The sequence below is a fragment of the Onychostruthus taczanowskii genome, unplaced genomic scaffold, assembly GCF_017590055.1.
Source record: "Onychostruthus taczanowskii isolate IOZ18803 unplaced genomic scaffold, ASM1759005v1 scaffold8, whole genome shotgun sequence".
Taxonomy (NCBI): Eukaryota; Metazoa; Chordata; class Aves; order Passeriformes; family Passeridae; genus Onychostruthus; species Onychostruthus taczanowskii.
In genome coordinates this window covers 16,511,016-16,527,975 of record NW_024505892.1, presented here as the reverse complement: position 1 = coordinate 16,527,975, position 16,960 = coordinate 16,511,016, and the positions used below count along the sequence as shown (strand labels likewise).

At 34.7% G+C, this 16,960-nt stretch overlaps 1 protein-coding gene across 10 annotated transcripts in view; it reads right to left on the bottom strand.

Annotated features, from left to right (window-relative positions):
• REPS1 (RALBP1 associated Eps domain containing 1) overlaps positions 1 to 16,960 on the bottom strand; it is a 61,145-nt gene that overhangs the window by 14,228 nt on the left and 29,957 nt on the right. For 3 of the 10 annotated variants that reach the window (XM_041423621.1, XM_041423632.1, XM_041423622.1), the window contains exons 5-10: positions 13,004 to 13,131; positions 12,362 to 12,524; positions 11,991 to 12,054; positions 10,994 to 11,148; positions 6,310 to 6,449; positions 1,520 to 1,600 (exon numbers count right to left, since the gene is read on the bottom strand). In XM_041423621.1, the coding sequence (XP_041279555.1) occupies positions 1,520 to 1,600; positions 6,310 to 6,449; positions 10,994 to 11,148; positions 11,991 to 12,054; positions 12,362 to 12,524; positions 13,004 to 13,131 (731 nt within the window). The remainder of the gene's footprint in view (positions 1 to 1,519; positions 1,601 to 6,309; positions 6,450 to 10,993; positions 11,149 to 11,990; positions 12,055 to 12,361; positions 12,525 to 13,003; positions 13,132 to 16,960) is intronic. The other 7 variants (XM_041423624.1, XM_041423625.1, XM_041423623.1 and 4 more) reach the window with 6 other exon arrangements.

The window sequence follows — 16,960 nt, the reverse complement described above, 5'->3', positions numbered from 1 at the left end:
AAATTTGTCATCATTTGTTCTTATTTTAGTATTGAAAACAGAGACTTTAACCCCAAAGTCTGTTACCCTAGCAAGTATCAAAGATGCTCACCAGTCTTTTCTAAACTATATAAGCATTTCAAGAAAAGAACTCAAGGATGTGATCAGCCATAAAAAAATTTTGCATTCCCAGTGGATTTATCTATATACATACACACAAACACATATACTCTATATAAGAGTTTTTCATACACCATCACTGCTCTACTTTTTAGATTACCAACATAATGAAAAAATTCAAACCTCAGGTTTCTGCCATCTGCTAATTATGTGTGAAAATAAATTACTGTCTTATTGCAGAAACAAGACAGTGATAGTCAAGCAATTATACATAGCAAGTAACAACTATGAACTAATTTACATCATGTTTATCTCATTAAAACATAAAAATCCAGTATATTTGAAACAAAAACCATCTCAGATGAAAGAGGGCTGGTTTTTGCTTTAAGTAGGACATTTTCACTTGTTTTAAATGTTTATTAAAGGTTAATTCTGAGCATGAGGAACAGTGCAGTTTGAATTCTAGCTTACAGCATCTAGAAACGCTATTTCTAAATGAACATCAGTGTTAACTTTGGGACTGGAGCACTGATGTATTGAAAATTATGTATATTCATGTATTCTATCTATTCAGAAGTGACAGGTTTAATACTAAGAGCAGTTAAATGTGTATTATCTGCACCTATTATATTTTGTTACACAATCAAATGGACACCAACACTGTAATTAATTAAATTAAAATGGACGCTTGGTGCTAATTAAGTCATAAAAAAGCAGGATGAAAGCAGCAGCTAAATACTGCATTTCTAATACATTTCAGAACTGCTTTAATGTCACATGCTGTAAAGCTTAAAACCAGCAGAACTTGAAACACTGTAGTGTATTTCTGGCTCCCAAACTTGGCAAGATATTTAAATACATAATCCTTCAGAGCACTCCTCACTGAGTAAAGCCTTAGAACACCACAGGTTTAGCTGGAGAGATACTGAAAGCCTTATTAATAAGTAACTTGGTAAAAACATTTGGAATATGAAACACCACACCCATAAAAGCCCAGTAGCTTTTTTTTTCACAGCAGTTGGCACTGGTTTTGTGCAAATCAGGCTCTGCAACTCAGAAAACCCCAAAACAACACTGAAGACAAAATCTACAACAGAACTTGTTTATCATAGGGAGTGGCCCTTGCATCAACTTGCACTTTTTTAAAAAAAAACCCATTATGTTTAAATTCTTCGTGTATGACATATTTTGACAGAAGTGTTGCATTAGGTCAAAATCAACAGGAAAAGCATTCTTTGCAATCACAGATTAAACAAGAGCAGTACTAGAAAATTTATATTCCGAAAATAAGCAAACAAGCTATTTGCCACCATTCCCCAAAAGCAGTCCATGGAATCATGCATAACAGGTAAATACAATGAATGGAAATTCAGTGTTAATAAAATTAATTTCAAACAAGCAAGCTAAGTGATTGACTTACAGGATCAGCTGGTGCAATGTTAGAATCAAATTGGGTCAGAGTTTGTGAGCTTGAAGAGCGTTCGCTAAATGTCTCCCACTGCTGAACAGACAGAGGAGAGAAGTCAGCATGATGAGGAAGATGAGAGTAAAAGATCACTGAGGAGATTTAGCATAGTAGTTCAGAGGTTGCACTGGAAAGAACCATATTTGCACAAGAGAATACTCCACTTGGGAAGCACACTAATATATATACATGTATAAAGTAATCCTATTTCTGAGATTGTTGTGGAACCAAGTTTGTTATCAGTCTAATATCAATCTTTATATTCACATTTTGTAATGAAGATACAGGTGCAAAGGCAACCCAGAAGTACCTTCAGAGTTCATGCTTGCCAACGAACATCATACAAGTAAAAGAACTGGCTAAGCAGTTCATATAATTTAGAGATAAAAATCAGAGACACGTTGTGTGCATTTGTACCCATCAAATCCACAGAAAGGTTCCTCAGCTCTGTAGCTGCTAAGTTTCAAACTTATTTAATAAATGCTGATTTTCTTACAAAATCCCAGATAAATGAGCACTCAGGAGAGTACTCCAATCACACCACTTTAGCTTGCCAGTGCAACCCCTGAGGAGTGATTCTACGCCATAAAAGAGCATTTCCACAAGACTAAATCACTGACAAGGCAAAGAATTAAATCCAAACACACTGTTGATTGCTAAAAGCAATTCAATCTCTGAACAATTTTATAAGATATGGGCAATGCTGTATCAATACATGACTGTCAAGAATCCTCATGTAAACCGAGTAAGTTATAGCCACAACTGGATCAACAAAACATTGAAGTACATAAAATTAATCTGTGATCTGGAAACCAGATTAAAAAAGTCACAAAGAGAATGCTAAACCTCTTATATTTTGGTAAAATAACAAGTAAATATTAAGCAAGTTTTAAACACTACAAATACAAGTTTCAAAAATTAAAAATACAAAATTTTTAGCACTCAGAAAATTTGACAAAAAATTATGTTTGTTATAGTTGTGGACATAACTTGGGTGTTGGACTCTATGACCCTTGGGGGTCCTTTCCAACTCAGAATATTCTCTGTGTCATATTCTTGTCCCATGTCTATAGGTAAATCAATCTAAATGATCCCAGAAGACACAAAACAAACTATATGGTGCTAGCCAACCTAATCTCATGTTCTCCTCTGCACCAAACTACATTCAGTGAACAGACTGTATTGGAAGCAAGTCTAAAACAGTTATTTCAGAAATAATTTCTTAAGGAAATTCCTAAATAACTGTTTACAATCAGATTAAATGACATTCAGAAAAATATTAACTAAATTTGTAATTGCTGTCACGTGTGGTAAAGCTTCTTGTAGAGAAAGAGCTTTGTCTCCTCACTTAAAACTTATAAATGAGGGCAAACATTATGGAATTCTATTCATATGAGGGTGGGTTTCTTTTCTGGTTATTTTTTGTTGTGGTTTTCTGTTGGTTTGAGGGTTTTGTTTGTATTTGTTTTTAACACAAAACTACCCTCTTCATGGACAGAACCTAACAAAACCTTTTGAGTAAGGATTCCCAACTGTTCTGTCCCTGTTTAACACTCCCTGTATTAAACAGTTCATCTCTGTGTCACTCCACCCCTTCATGAAGAGGCAGCATTCAAATTGTTTGGAGCTCTACAAACCTGTTAGTGAGCCAGTTTTTACTAAGTCAGAAATTTAACTGCCAAGTTCTGCCAGCCTTTCTCCTGATTTGGCCTCTTGCATTTGCACAGCTCCTCATTTTCATGAAACATATTAATATTTATCTTAGGTCTACCACTACCCTTCTAAACTTGATTTGGCCAGTGGCTTCCCAGTTACTAGTGAGACTGGCAAACATACCATTTCATTGAAGAAATATTGTTAATTGTTCCAAAAATTCCATAGGGCACACAGCACTTATCTTACAGTTAAGATAAATGGTAAAATATTATTTGTTACAGATGGATGCTTAATCTCTTTTACCACCCTGCTCTGAAGCCAAACTACAGGTACCTTTATTACTTGTCCTTGGGCTCCCTAGCTTTGGAGGATCTGAAGTAGCTCTTAAAACATTGGTTTATTCTAAGCATTGGTTTATTCTAAGACACAGACAGATAAATACCAACACCTGCTCTAGGAAATATGCTGTTGTGTTCTGCCCTGAAATTCTACCAGAAGCCAGCTACTGCTAATTCCCCTGTTAACAGAAAGGTAAATATATTGAGAAACTACTGGACTGCATCTCAAACACTGCAACATTTAAAAGCATTGACAGGGTAAAACTCATGCTAGCTAAAGCTGAAGTATTTGTTCTGTCAAACTGCAAAAATGTTTTTAAATTAGTTTCAAAAGGTTAATTACTAGAAACTAAAACTCACAGCAACCTGAACCACTATGAATAGGACACCAAGGCATTTGAAACAAGGTCTAACAGTTGTGAACTTAAAAGCAAATCACCATATCTGTGTTAAAGCTAGTATGAGAGCTGCATGACACTTGACAGTTGTCAACAAAAAAATTGTAGTAGGCTTTTCTGTTATTTTAAGCTTTGAAAACTAAGTGCTCAGCCTTGAGACTTAGATGGAAAAGAAATCTTAAGTAAGAAAGAAGAGATGAGTGAATAGATGAGAATGTGAAGCATGTAGTATATCCAAAGTTAGGCAGATGTTCATGTTGCTCTTTATTCTGAAGTTTTAAACTGATGCCTTGGTCTATACTTGGGAGCCTCCAGTAACTGGGCCTGGCAACTGCATTCTATAAATCAACAGTGAGCTAGAAAGAAGAGAGTAACCAACAGCTTTGAGACTAACAGAACGAGACTGCCTGGAATGACAGCTAATACAAGGATGCAGAGCTTTTACAAGCAATTCATTTGTTGATGATCCTTATAAGAGGTTGAAAGAGGAAACAATTAGACTGGTGCCTGCAGCAATATAGGAAATTTTTTCATGGAATTAAAACCTTGAGGACTTTGACCTGACTCATGCTGAAAAGAAAATGCCAAGAAGAAAGAAACATGCACAACACCACATCTGAAAAATCAGGAATTCCTTTGGGTTAGAACAAAAAACTAAACATTTAGTTCAACTCTTATTTTAGTATAGTTAGTATCCAGTAGTATAGCTACTGTGAGAATTTTCCAAACCTCTTAAGCTATAGTAGACTTTCAAAAAGAAAATGCCACCTTATTTCATGTGAATGGATAGTCAGTTTCATAAGTCAAGATTCTGGCTGACAAAATGGTAATTCACTTTGTTGCACTAATGCAATTACCCTATTCAATGGGTTTGAGTTGCATTAGATACTGAAGGAATCTGTTCAATTATGATGCAGGTACGAAATGATTAGCTTATTAAATCTTTATTGAAAACAGCAGGGAATGTGTCTGGGCAAATTTTAATACAGATGCAGACATTTGCAGTTTTTTAGCAACAACTGAATGAATCTGCTCCACCTCCCTCTTAAAACACAGCTTCCTACTAGCAGTCTGAGTCACTCTGTCAAACAGAACAACTAAGAATCACTAAATATTGTCCAACGCTTTTTAGTTTGGTAAGGATGTGACTATGAGACTAGCTTTGCCTTTACAAGGAACAGCAGACTTTATAAAGTCCTTCCCTGTTGAGAAATCATGGAAGTTTCCTCTGCTCCTAACTTTAATCCTAAAAATGTGCTTATTTTCTGCTTCATGCTAATTTTCCATTGGTTTGTCTAAATCTTTTACTATAAATTTTCTATTCACTTGAAGTCTAATGAAGAAAGAAAAAGAACCACAAAAAACTCTTTTAATAGAAGGCAATACGCAGCTACTGACAGAACTATCTTACACGTTAAAACAAGTTTTCAATTGTTATTGAGTCACAGATAATAAAAGTTTTCAAAAAATAATTTCATTCTTTTTTCCCTTTTTTCCTTTCTCATAAGGAAAAGTAAGCCTACATCATCTTTGTACATGGCTGCAGTCAGAACGGGATCTGAAGTAGCTCTTAAAACACTGGTTTATTCTAAGTCAGAGGCAAAAATGTTAAAAGAGTAACAAGAAAAATCTAGGAATCAATCCTTTACAGGCCTTTTAAGCAAAGGACATTTGTGGGGAAAAAAATAATATAAAAAATACTGCTTGCTAACTTTACTTTCAAATTCTGACAAAATACAGCTCTACTGCAGAAGACTGCTTATATAACATATATGCTCAAGTATGATGAAGCAGAAGTATGTAACAGTAGCAATTAAAGATTTAAATAAATTTAGCCCATGGCTGGCTTCAGATCCTACTAAGTCTCTGCTTCTGAAAGAGGGTCATGACTTCTCTATGTTACTGGTGATATTTCAGCCTCAAATCACCCCCAGAAGTAAGTCTCAATGTCCAGATCTGTCAGAAACTTATGCTGTAGTTTAGCCAAAGTGTCTGCTAAAAGAAGTTCTTCAGAGGTAACAAAAAACTCCAACCAAAAACATGCCCTAAATGCAAAAAATTAGGAATTGATTCAAATTTTCCAAAACATGTTATGAGATACATTTTGTGATTAATATAAAGCTTAACTACCATTAATAACATTTTAAATAGTATTGCACAATGAGATAGTAAAACCAGAATGAAAACTTTTTTTTTTTTTTTTGCATTTTAACACAGAACCTTCTTGTATCTATTGTCATGCTAACTGTTTCATGATTTGTGATCAGCAATTCACTTATGACAAATTATGGACACACACACACAATTTACTTATTGACTGGCAGTGAAACAACTCTTAGATAAAAGTGCTGACCTCACTGCTCTGATTCAATTCTGGCCAGGTCTGGTTTAGGGATGGCATTGATGGAGACTTGCTTGGAGGTGCTTCTGCTGGAGAGCCAGAGTAACCTACCTCACCAGTCTGTTCCCCAACTTCTGAAACGATAGGAATCACTATGAACAAAAATCAAAAATTGCATTCACTTTATTTTTAGAAGAGTTGTTCACACCTCATGGAAAGTACAAAGTACCCTTTAATTTAATATTTTTCAAGTAAATACTTAGCAGCAGACAAAACCCAAAAACTCTCATTAAGTTAAATACTGTAAAAAACTTTTTATCAGGTACTACTCTTATTTTAAGAATGTTTCTTAAAAACAGACTTTGAAGATAACTCTGTACCATCCTATCCTCCCAGTACTCAGCCTTTAAGCAGCTTTTTCAGATTTTGTTTATATATATAATTAAACAGTTTTTCTTACAGCATGAGAAAATAACTTCACACTAGTGTTTATTACATCATATCCTGCACTGAGCATTTCATCTTACAGAATCAAATACTTCCTTATATGAAAGGTCAGAGCAAAACCAGTATCTCAATGCAAATACAAAAAAGTATGACAACAGATTAAGAAAATCATTCCCCCTTAGACTAGTCCCCAAACAAAATTAGTTTCAAGCCTCCTTACTAAAACAGTGGTGTTTCCATTCACATTTTGCAAATTGAGTAAATCTAGTAGCTGTCACATTGCTACTGTCCTTTGGCACTGTTCAGTTTTCTCTTGAAGTAAATCTGAACAGCAGATCAAACATTCTGTCTAACACAGTATAAAATCCTGCTTACAATGTCTCCTATTCTAGATATCACAATGCAAGCTAAAGCATTAAGACCCTCACAAAACCTGAAAGTTCAAATTACAACTGCACAGTGTACAAGCAACAGAAACAATTGAAAAAGTGACTGATAAGTAGTGAGACATATTAGCATGATGTCAGCAGTCACACAGAATTAAACTCCAAACAAGACAAAATACTAAACAAAAAGTTTAATTAAACTACCATTAGAAAAGACTGCTTCATGGGTATGTGATTGAAGATGATTGTCACAAGAGTATGTTGTATCAAAACCTCTTTGAAATGTACAAAATTTACTGGTTTTAGGTTCCTAAAGAGCTGAACTCTGCAGCCTTCTCTTCTGCTAAGACACGACAATTTTCTGCCTGCTAATTTTCATTTAGAATAAGCTAATAACAAATCCAATGTCAAACTGAACTGAAAACACTTGAATAGCCAGTGGTGACCACCTGTACCTCTGAAAAGTAACAACCGATTATTGCCTCCAGAGATCTGCCAGGGACAGCAAAATACACAGCCAAAAACTGAAGATCAAAAAGAAATTAATTGTGCTGAGGTCAGATGTAACTGCCGTGCTACTACCATGCAAAAAACCACACACTGAAACCAGCAACTCTTCAGTTTCAAAGGTTACGTAAACATCCTTTAAATAGCCAGATGTGAGGCTGTTTCCATAACATTTACAAAATGTTTCCAAAATTGTGCCGCACCTAGCATCTTGAATTGTTTCCATTTAGGTAAAGCAATATAAATAGGTTACATTGAGGTGTCAATGTTACCAACTAGTCAAGCTGACATGCAGTGGTCATTGCAAACAAAGTAATAAACTAAGTCCAAAATATAACAGTGGCAATATTTTGGAAATACATATCACATGTTAATTGCTCTGAAGTGTAATAAGAGTAAAAAGTTTCTATTAAGTTAAAAACCTCAAAATTCTTGTTTTTCTTACAGTATTCTATATAACTGAACTAATTTCCAGTGTTAAACACAAAGTCAAAAGATAAGGCTGAAAATTATTATGGACAGACTATGTAGCTACCTGTAAGTCAAAGAGTTCTGCAGATATCTACACGAAACACACCTACAACACTCTATGGAAAAATTTAAAGGTTAAAGTCATTGTGTAAGACATAAGGCATGACAGATTCTTTTTATTTACAAAGAAATGGCATTGTGGCACCAACCCAAACAAAAATTCAGAGAGAAGTAAAACTTGTTTTTCAGCTTTTGTAAAGGTTGATAGCTTTTAATAACTGAGATAAAATTGAGTTTGAAGGAATTACAATTCTGTAGAGATGTACTGCTCTACTAGAAAAAATGACCAACTACACAAATGCTTAATTATACAGTAAGTCTGTGCCATGTGAGAGAAACACATATCTCTAGTTATGAAACCAGATGTAAAGCAAGATCATATCTCAAACAGGTTTGGAACACCTGCAGCTGGTCACATACTGGATTCACAGGGCTGATGAGGGAGAGGCTGTCAGAGGAGCTCAGGAGATGTCTTCCTTTGCTGGCTGAACACAGCCCAGAGGGTGCAAGGAGCCCTCTGCTACTCCTTCTTCTGCTGGCCACTAGCTCAGAAGTCAAAATGGAAAAACGCAGTACTATTCAAGTGCAGAGGATAAGTGAAGAAGAATAATGGGAAACTTTCTAACAAAAGAACAGGATTAATAATGGCACTGTCAATGCTTTTGAAATAAAGTTTGCGATCTTGCACATGGGTTTAAAAGACATTCAAGGAATTAATCTTCAACAGTTTGATAACACATTATTCATACTGAGGCATGCCAGCAGAAGATCATCAGCCATTTCTTTCTTTGAGAAAGAGTTATACCCATGCAAAAAGTGTACTGAAAAAGACACTCTGGTGTCATACTTTAGTTTCTATTTCTAAGACGATTTTGGAAGAAAGCTTTAATGAAACACAACTTTTACAGGAACTGAAATGAAAAATTATTACCAAAATTTAACTGCTTCATCTTTCTAGGCTGATTTACAGTTCTTAAGATGAATTCCTGTAATTCATCATGCCCAGTAGGCAAAGCTATCACTAACTTTTAAATCAGTAAATGTACGCTGTTGTAACTAAACACAAAACTATAGCCACATCAATAACTTCATCTGAAGTACTTTATTCAACATAGACGTTTTGGCAATAAATCATGTTACATGCTAGATAAGATCAGCTATTTCCAATGCTGCTGACCCAAATAAATAAAATAAAATAAAATAAAATAAAATAAAATAAAATAAAATAAAATAAAATAAAATAAAATAAAATAAAGCTAATTGGATAAAAACCCACAAGTTTGCAAGAACTTCAATTTTTCATTGTAGCTTTTAATAACCACAGATTAAAGTATCAGATTTTCCTATTTTTTAAGCTTACATAGCAAGGTAAACTTTTAACATTCACTAGAACAGGCTAACTTCCCTTTAATACCAAAGGGAAAAACTTCTAAAAGCAAGTTGCCTGTAAAATGAGAACAAAAAACATATACACAATATTTCTGGTTTAGTGTCTGATGTATAAAGTTTCCAGACAACTTTAAGTGAAATCTTATACCAATAACAGATCAAGACAAATATAGCTGTTTGGTGTGGAGTTTTGGGGGGTTTTTTAGTGTGTTTTTGGGGTTTTTTTAGAAACAATAGTTTATACAAATAAGTGTTATTTCACTTCCTACCAAGATTTTTTGCTTGATCACCACTTTAACACAAAAATGGAGAGAATGGAATGGTTTTTGACATTTGCTAGGTTTTAGCCCAATTAACTGCAGCTATTTCTCACAAATGTCTTCATCATAGCAAAATGCTTACTCATACTGAAAAGATTTCAGCAGCAGCTCTTTTTAGAGACAACCTACTCCCACAGAAAATAGGTTCATTATTAAGGCAGAGATAGTAAGAAACACAGTATCTAGTTTAAGAACTCATCCACAATTTTGAGATTAAAGTCTCAGCCTACAAACACAGTATGAAAAGAGTTCCCTTGAAGTATTTAGTGAAAATAAATTTCTAGCAAATCATAGTACCCGTGCACTCAGAATATAACCTGACTTTCCAAGCAAAGACTGCTTGTTAAAAAGTAATCCAAAGCAATTTTAGAATACTCAGTTTCCTTTATCTATTTTAAAATAGAAAAAATGAGATGGTCACAGACATCCTCTTTTTAAAATGCCACTTTAACATGGAACGGTAGTTTGTTTTTCAGTTACGGGACTAAGTTTTTGGCACATATTAACAAGGAGATCTCATACATTCAGTGTTTTTTCTGGGAGTACCAAAAGGTAAAAGGCAATGCACAGAACAACTAGGTGCCCAGACAATGAAGGATAAATCTGCTTACAAGTCAGGAGGTGAATTTCAAAAAAAAGGGCCTGTGGTACTGATCCTGCATTTTTAAACACTTATCCGGCCCTTAGCATTGAATCTGGGAATATTTTTAAAGTACCTTTGATACTTAGAAACTCATATCATATTTTCATAAATGAGGGTGAGTAGAAAGCATACTCATTTGAAAATGAGTCTAAAGTATAGGTGGCTTGGGAAATTGAAATACAACAGCTGGTCATGAATAAAAGCCATACTGTGACAATTTTGTTTTCCTTAACCTTTAAAGGACACAGTCAGTATTTCTAAATGGAATAATGTATGTGTACTTCTCCTAAATAACTGCCCTCTACAGAATTATGTATATGGTCAAATTAGCTTTGAGCAGTAAAACTTCTAAAACTTGTACAATGCTTTAGTTCATATTGACAAGTGCTTTCTGTTCATGCAAACATGTGTCTGCTGTAACAATTAGACCATAATTTTAAAATACTGACATTTGTGTTGAACCCGTATCTTACCCGTTGAGTCTTCCAAATCAATCAGTTTGGGCATTAAACTTTCAGGTAACTTTTCTGGCAAATCATACCCATTCTTCCTAGCAACTACCAGATGAAATGCAGCACAGAACTCGTCCAATGTCAGTGCACCATCTTTATCAAAATCTGACAGTTCCCTAAGAAGGAAAACTTCATGTAAATAAAATTTCTACAACTTATTTTATTTCCAAAAGACAGGCTTCCATTTTGCTACTTGGATGAGCAAAGTTTATTGTTCCCTTTATCCTACTAAACACTTCATATTATGGCTACATACTTTACTCCTCAAGATGATGAGCCTTCATTAATAACAGCTTACAGCTCATTTAAAGTCACTTTTATCTCTCCTAGTTTTTAACGCATTTAAGACAGTACTACACAATATTATTGGCCTCAGATTTTTGGCACAGTATACTACTGATATTATAGTGCTGAGGCAACATGATTAAATGGGAAATTACCTGAAATAGAAATCATTACACTGAAAGAAAGATAGCACCTGCCAAGGTAAGTCGTCATTTCATGACAGTATGCAGTGATGCAGTACAAATTCCAGAATACAATGAAACAGATTTGCCCAAACTCAAAGCTGAATTTGTCACCATGTAACACAAATTTACTTAAAAATGTGTATGTGTACATTTCATTTAAATTTACTTACACAAAAATGAATAAATAAATATAGATAAGGAAATAATTATTTAAACACATTTTTAACAATAAAAACCTTGTATAAATTGTTTCTGTCTCTGAAGAGTTTGAAATTTTCTCAAAGTGCCTTGTAAATAGTACCAGCCCAGGCCCATTAAAACCCACTAAAGTAATCCTGACATAAATATGACCAGGACTGAACATACTAGCGTAATTTTACTTAACAGTTTCTAGTAATTAATTATTAGATGTCCATCAGATAGCTGTCAACTTTCTAACAATTTATCATTAATTTATTATTACTATTATTTTAAATAATCACACTTACCAAATATGAGAAAGTTCAAGAATAGGTAGTTTTGACTTAGTGAAAAATTCTTTAGCTGCAGATCCTAAAAAATGACAACAATGATTTTTAATACTTAAGGTAAGTGAAATCATTAGAAGACTCAGACCTACTGTAAAGGTGATGAGTTATTTAGTAAGGGTTCTGGGGAAAATGGCACTAATTACTAGGGTTAAATGAGGGAAAGAGACAAATTAGTTTCTAGTCTTTCTTGACTTACACTGAACTGCAGTAGAATATTATCAGCAAAATGCACAACTTCCTTCAAAATAGTATGCAAGCCTAAGTACAAAACAAAGTATTCGTAACAGAACTGATGCACCCACAATTATATTATGTAAAGAATAACTCACCTGGTATAAATCCATTTAGATCAGGTTGAATGGTTTTAAACTGATTAACATAATACTGCCTTTGTTCATCAGTTATTTTCCAGGGGTCATCATAACTACTTGATTGCCTACGAATTTCATTTGCTGTTGTAGCTGATGCTACAGTTCGTACTGTTGTCTGGTCCTGAAATGAAATATTTTTCCTCAGTATTATCTACCTAAAATGCTTCTACGAATTCTCAACTTCTTGCCTTCAAAATATAAAGCATAGTTAAAACTCACAGTAGTTTAAAAACTGCAGGAAACCATCAGCAGATGGCATCTCCAGGATAATGGCAGGGTATTTTTGCACACTGATACAATATGGAATGACCGCAGGTATGTAAGCAGAAAAAAAAAAGTATGGCACATATGCATAAAAAGCTAAATATAAATGTTTAAAAGTCATAATTGCTGACATTTTAAAAATTAGTAGCTTTCATTTAATCATTCCAAATTAAAGCAAATCAACAGAACAAGTATCTGTTGGGCAAATAGCACTGAACTGACTACAGCACAGATACACAGTAAACAGCTGCAATGGAAATTATGAAGAAAAAAAAAAAAACAAGGATTGCAACATCAATCTGAATGAGGCAAATCAAATACCAATAAGTGTCACACCTGGACAGAAGCAGGATGTATGGCTAAAAGAGCACTGGTTGGTGGGGTATCAGCAAAACTGACCCAATTTTCTTGATGGGGTGGCGGTGAATGGCCAGACCATACGGGATCACTAGAAGTAGATGAGCCTGAAATTAGAAGAAACATTTCCTTTTCAAAAGACAACCTTGAAAACTGTGAAAGAACTGTGGATATGGAAATATCTCCTGTCAGGGAGATATACTATATAATGATGAGAAAAAATGAAAACCAAAGTGCACCAAGGTGACAAAGTTCACTTCCTAACATCTCACTTCTGTAAATTTTTACATTATGTTAGCTTCAATTTGCACTAAAAAGACAGAACTGTGGAATGAGCTTATTGCAACACATGTAAAATGTAAATTGGATTTTATCCATTTTATGGGTTTTGAATGAGTTAATAAAAACTCCACATTTTCATTTAACTGAAATAAGCAACACTTGTATGAACAAATACTATTTAAAAATGGCATATTATATTAGCATTTGACGTCATTATCAATATTAAACTTTTTTCTTTTTTACATTTTAGTTTGCCAATCAAAGAACAAAGTCTTGGAAATTCTTTTTAAGAATCAGGGGTTTTGGCACAGACAATCCTTTTCCTCTACATCATTTCTAGGCTAACTTAACTCAGTTGCTTAAAAGCAGGCCACGAATAACAAAAAGCATCCATATAGAATGCTGATATCTGCTGCTCTCTATTAACTATCTGGAACACAACAGCTGAAATTTACCCAATGTCCTGCTATAATCTACTTCTGAAGAATGTTAATGTTGAATATCTTAATATTAAAATAACAATGAAGCAACTACAGAAAGATAAGGCCATCCACTGCTCTACATACAAAACCATTAAAATTCTTTAAAATTGCAGTTGCAAATTAAAAATTTAAGGAACTTAGATCAGAGAGAAAACAAAACATTTAGATCAAGTCTGGAAGAATCCCAGGACTCCATTCTACTCTTCAATTCCTGAAAGAAATGCTGAACTCCTAAAATCTAAGCAACACTTGCACAACTAACTGCCTTCTCTTGAAATATGCCAAATAAAAGTCATGCTGGGATAAGAATTTTTGCCATCTATGCAGAAACAGGCTTCCTTTTAAAAGACAGGTCAGCTTCTTGTGAGTTTCTGTAAACCCTCCACACAACAAGAAACAGGACACAGATGTCATAAATTTAGTCCTGCTAGTAAGATTTCATTTCAAGCAATAAACACCAAGAATTTCTTGTCATGATGCTGGCTAAAAAACCTGCTATGACAAGTGCATTCATATAGAGGTAATCAAGTTATGAAGCTGACAAACATCAACAGTTTCAGGTTCTTGAAGCCTTTATGACACTGTACTGCAGTAAAAAGAATGAAGGAAATCTGAGAATCTGTGAGGCATGTTGAGGACTAACATATTAAATGACAGTATAATTGTTAGTGTACAATACTACTATCTAATACCTGGCAACATGAAATTACTTTTTCATTCCATAAATGAAAAGTAATAAGAAAAATGCTTAGAACCAGTTTATCTTTGCTCTTTTCCTACATACAGTAGTCATAATTGTGCAGAACACATTTAAGTTTGCATTACATTGAGTAAAAAGTAGCAATTGCATGAGGAGAATTTAATAATTTTTTTTTTTTTTGTGTGGAGGATTTTTTCTTTCTAAGTTAGCTTTAATATGATGAAAGGCACTATTAACTACTTATTTTGTCTGAAATTCATCCTCGGCTTTTGGAAGCTCCTGATGTAGCCTGGATCTTCTGGTGACTTTATCCAAAAATGCTGAGAATAAAGGTAAGCTGTCTGACAATGCTTTACTTGCTTTGAGGTTCTTCTTCAGTAGTTCACCTAATTCTCACACACTAGAAAAAACTCAACAGAAAAGCTCAGTCTCTTTCCACCTTGTCTCTAACAGAGAGTCAAAGGCAGACAAGACCTTCCCATCAGTCCTTTTGATACGCAACACTCAAATTTTATTTTTGATACACTGACTCTCCCCTTCTCTACCTCTCAGACACCGACATTATTACCATTAACCTTTTATATGTTTACTCCTCCTTCACTTCTCTCAACAACTGATCTTGGTACAATTCAATTCACATCTCACTTAGCACAGGATCTGTTCCAAAGCAGAACTTTGACAGCAACGGAAATGCCAGTAGCACCAAACTGTGATACCTTCAGAGTACTTTAAAGGTATTGCAAGAACTGTTTCATTTCTTTCCTGTTCAAATAATACCAGCAAGAACATTCTTACATTACTGTTCTTGTTATTTACTCTCCAGTGCAATGTTTTAGGATACAGGATGGGATGGCTGGAGAACACTGGAGAAGGATTACTAGCAACTATGGAGACCTGGATCTACACCCATACTCGTGAACTGCCACCAGCCAGTAACTCAATTTGACAAAACCCAATTGGAAACAGAAAGGTGGAAGAGAAAATGGAAGAAAACTGGGTCACAGAGAAGACTCAAAGCCATTGGTCTATTTTTATTTTACGATTTGTAACCCAATGTAGAAAACCTTCAGCGGTCTCTGTGCATCTTCATCAGTGGAAACACCTGCAACACCACTTTAAATGCAGAACAGGCCCAAGACCAATTATCAGATTCGAACAAGCTGGTGAAGTCTAATGCTCTATGTTTAGTATGAAGACCTAACAAATTCCTGTAGCTGCTCTCTTCCTCTAGCTTGAATATCTTACCAACATATTGATAACTTATGGAAAGTTATCTCATTTACGGTGGAATAAAAGGTACCCCCTTTACTTTGAGATATAAATGGAAATATTCTATCTAGTAATAAATATTCTATCTAGTTAACATGTACTTTTCAATAACTTTACTAGAACTAAATTTTCAACTAACTCTAAACTAAGAACAGCTTTCCTTATAATCAATCTGTGGTGAAAGAAAACCAGAAGCTGAATACAATTCAGACAATAAGAGAAAATGCTGGAGAGCTCTTATGCCCAGGTAAGAGTATTCTAAAGCTCGAAACAAGGCCAATGATCATCAGTTACTGAAGCATTAACTAGGGGACAAAGGACTATTCAGTCCCCTGCAAGCCCAGTAAATATCTTAGGGCTCTGAAAATGCAAGGGAACTGTTAGCACAGCAGACATATTGGCATTCAACTTCATTATCAATATTGAACTTTTTTCCACTTGTAGACGAGTTCCACTTCTGTCCCTGAAGTGTTCACAAATGGCTATAAAATTCCTCCCAAAGAGGAAAGAAAGAAGTATGGCTTAGGGCTGCAATTTCTCATGCATACTGAGATATCAACACACAGCTCTGATGTCATGCCAAAGAAAGCTAACACATATCCTAGGACAGAACAGAAGATCTCAGATTTTTTTAACTTGTTTTAGATCATTATTTGGATACTACCAACATAAATAGTCTGCTTTCTTCCAGTCCCAAGAGACAACAAGGTAATAAAAAAATATTTTAGCATTCTGACATGCCACTCAACTATCACTTAAAGTAGGGAAGGGTTCTTTCTCCCAAGTTTGTCAACAGCGTGATCTTATCTTAAACTGCTAAATCAAAGGCACCTGAAACACTTGAGAGACTCAGGCTTTAACAGATTTGGCTCTGACATTGCAGGATGAGACCTGAGCTAACTATAAATATTCTACACAGGTAGTCAATGTCTGTCACTGAATTTTAATTCCTGATACTAAAGTAAAATAAATGCATCCTTTGGGGCCCTCTTTACAAAAATTCTTGAAAAGAGACGGTAACAAGCCTTGGCCTCTGATTTCATGTTTGTAAGCACACTGAGCTAGTGTGACAGTGCCTCAGAAACCAGTAATATACATACAAAGCATTAGCACAATCCTAACTGAATTACAGTGACAGGGCAACACAAGTGACAAAAAACTGTGAAATCCAAATTTTTTTTCTCTGTTGAGACAAGAACAGGT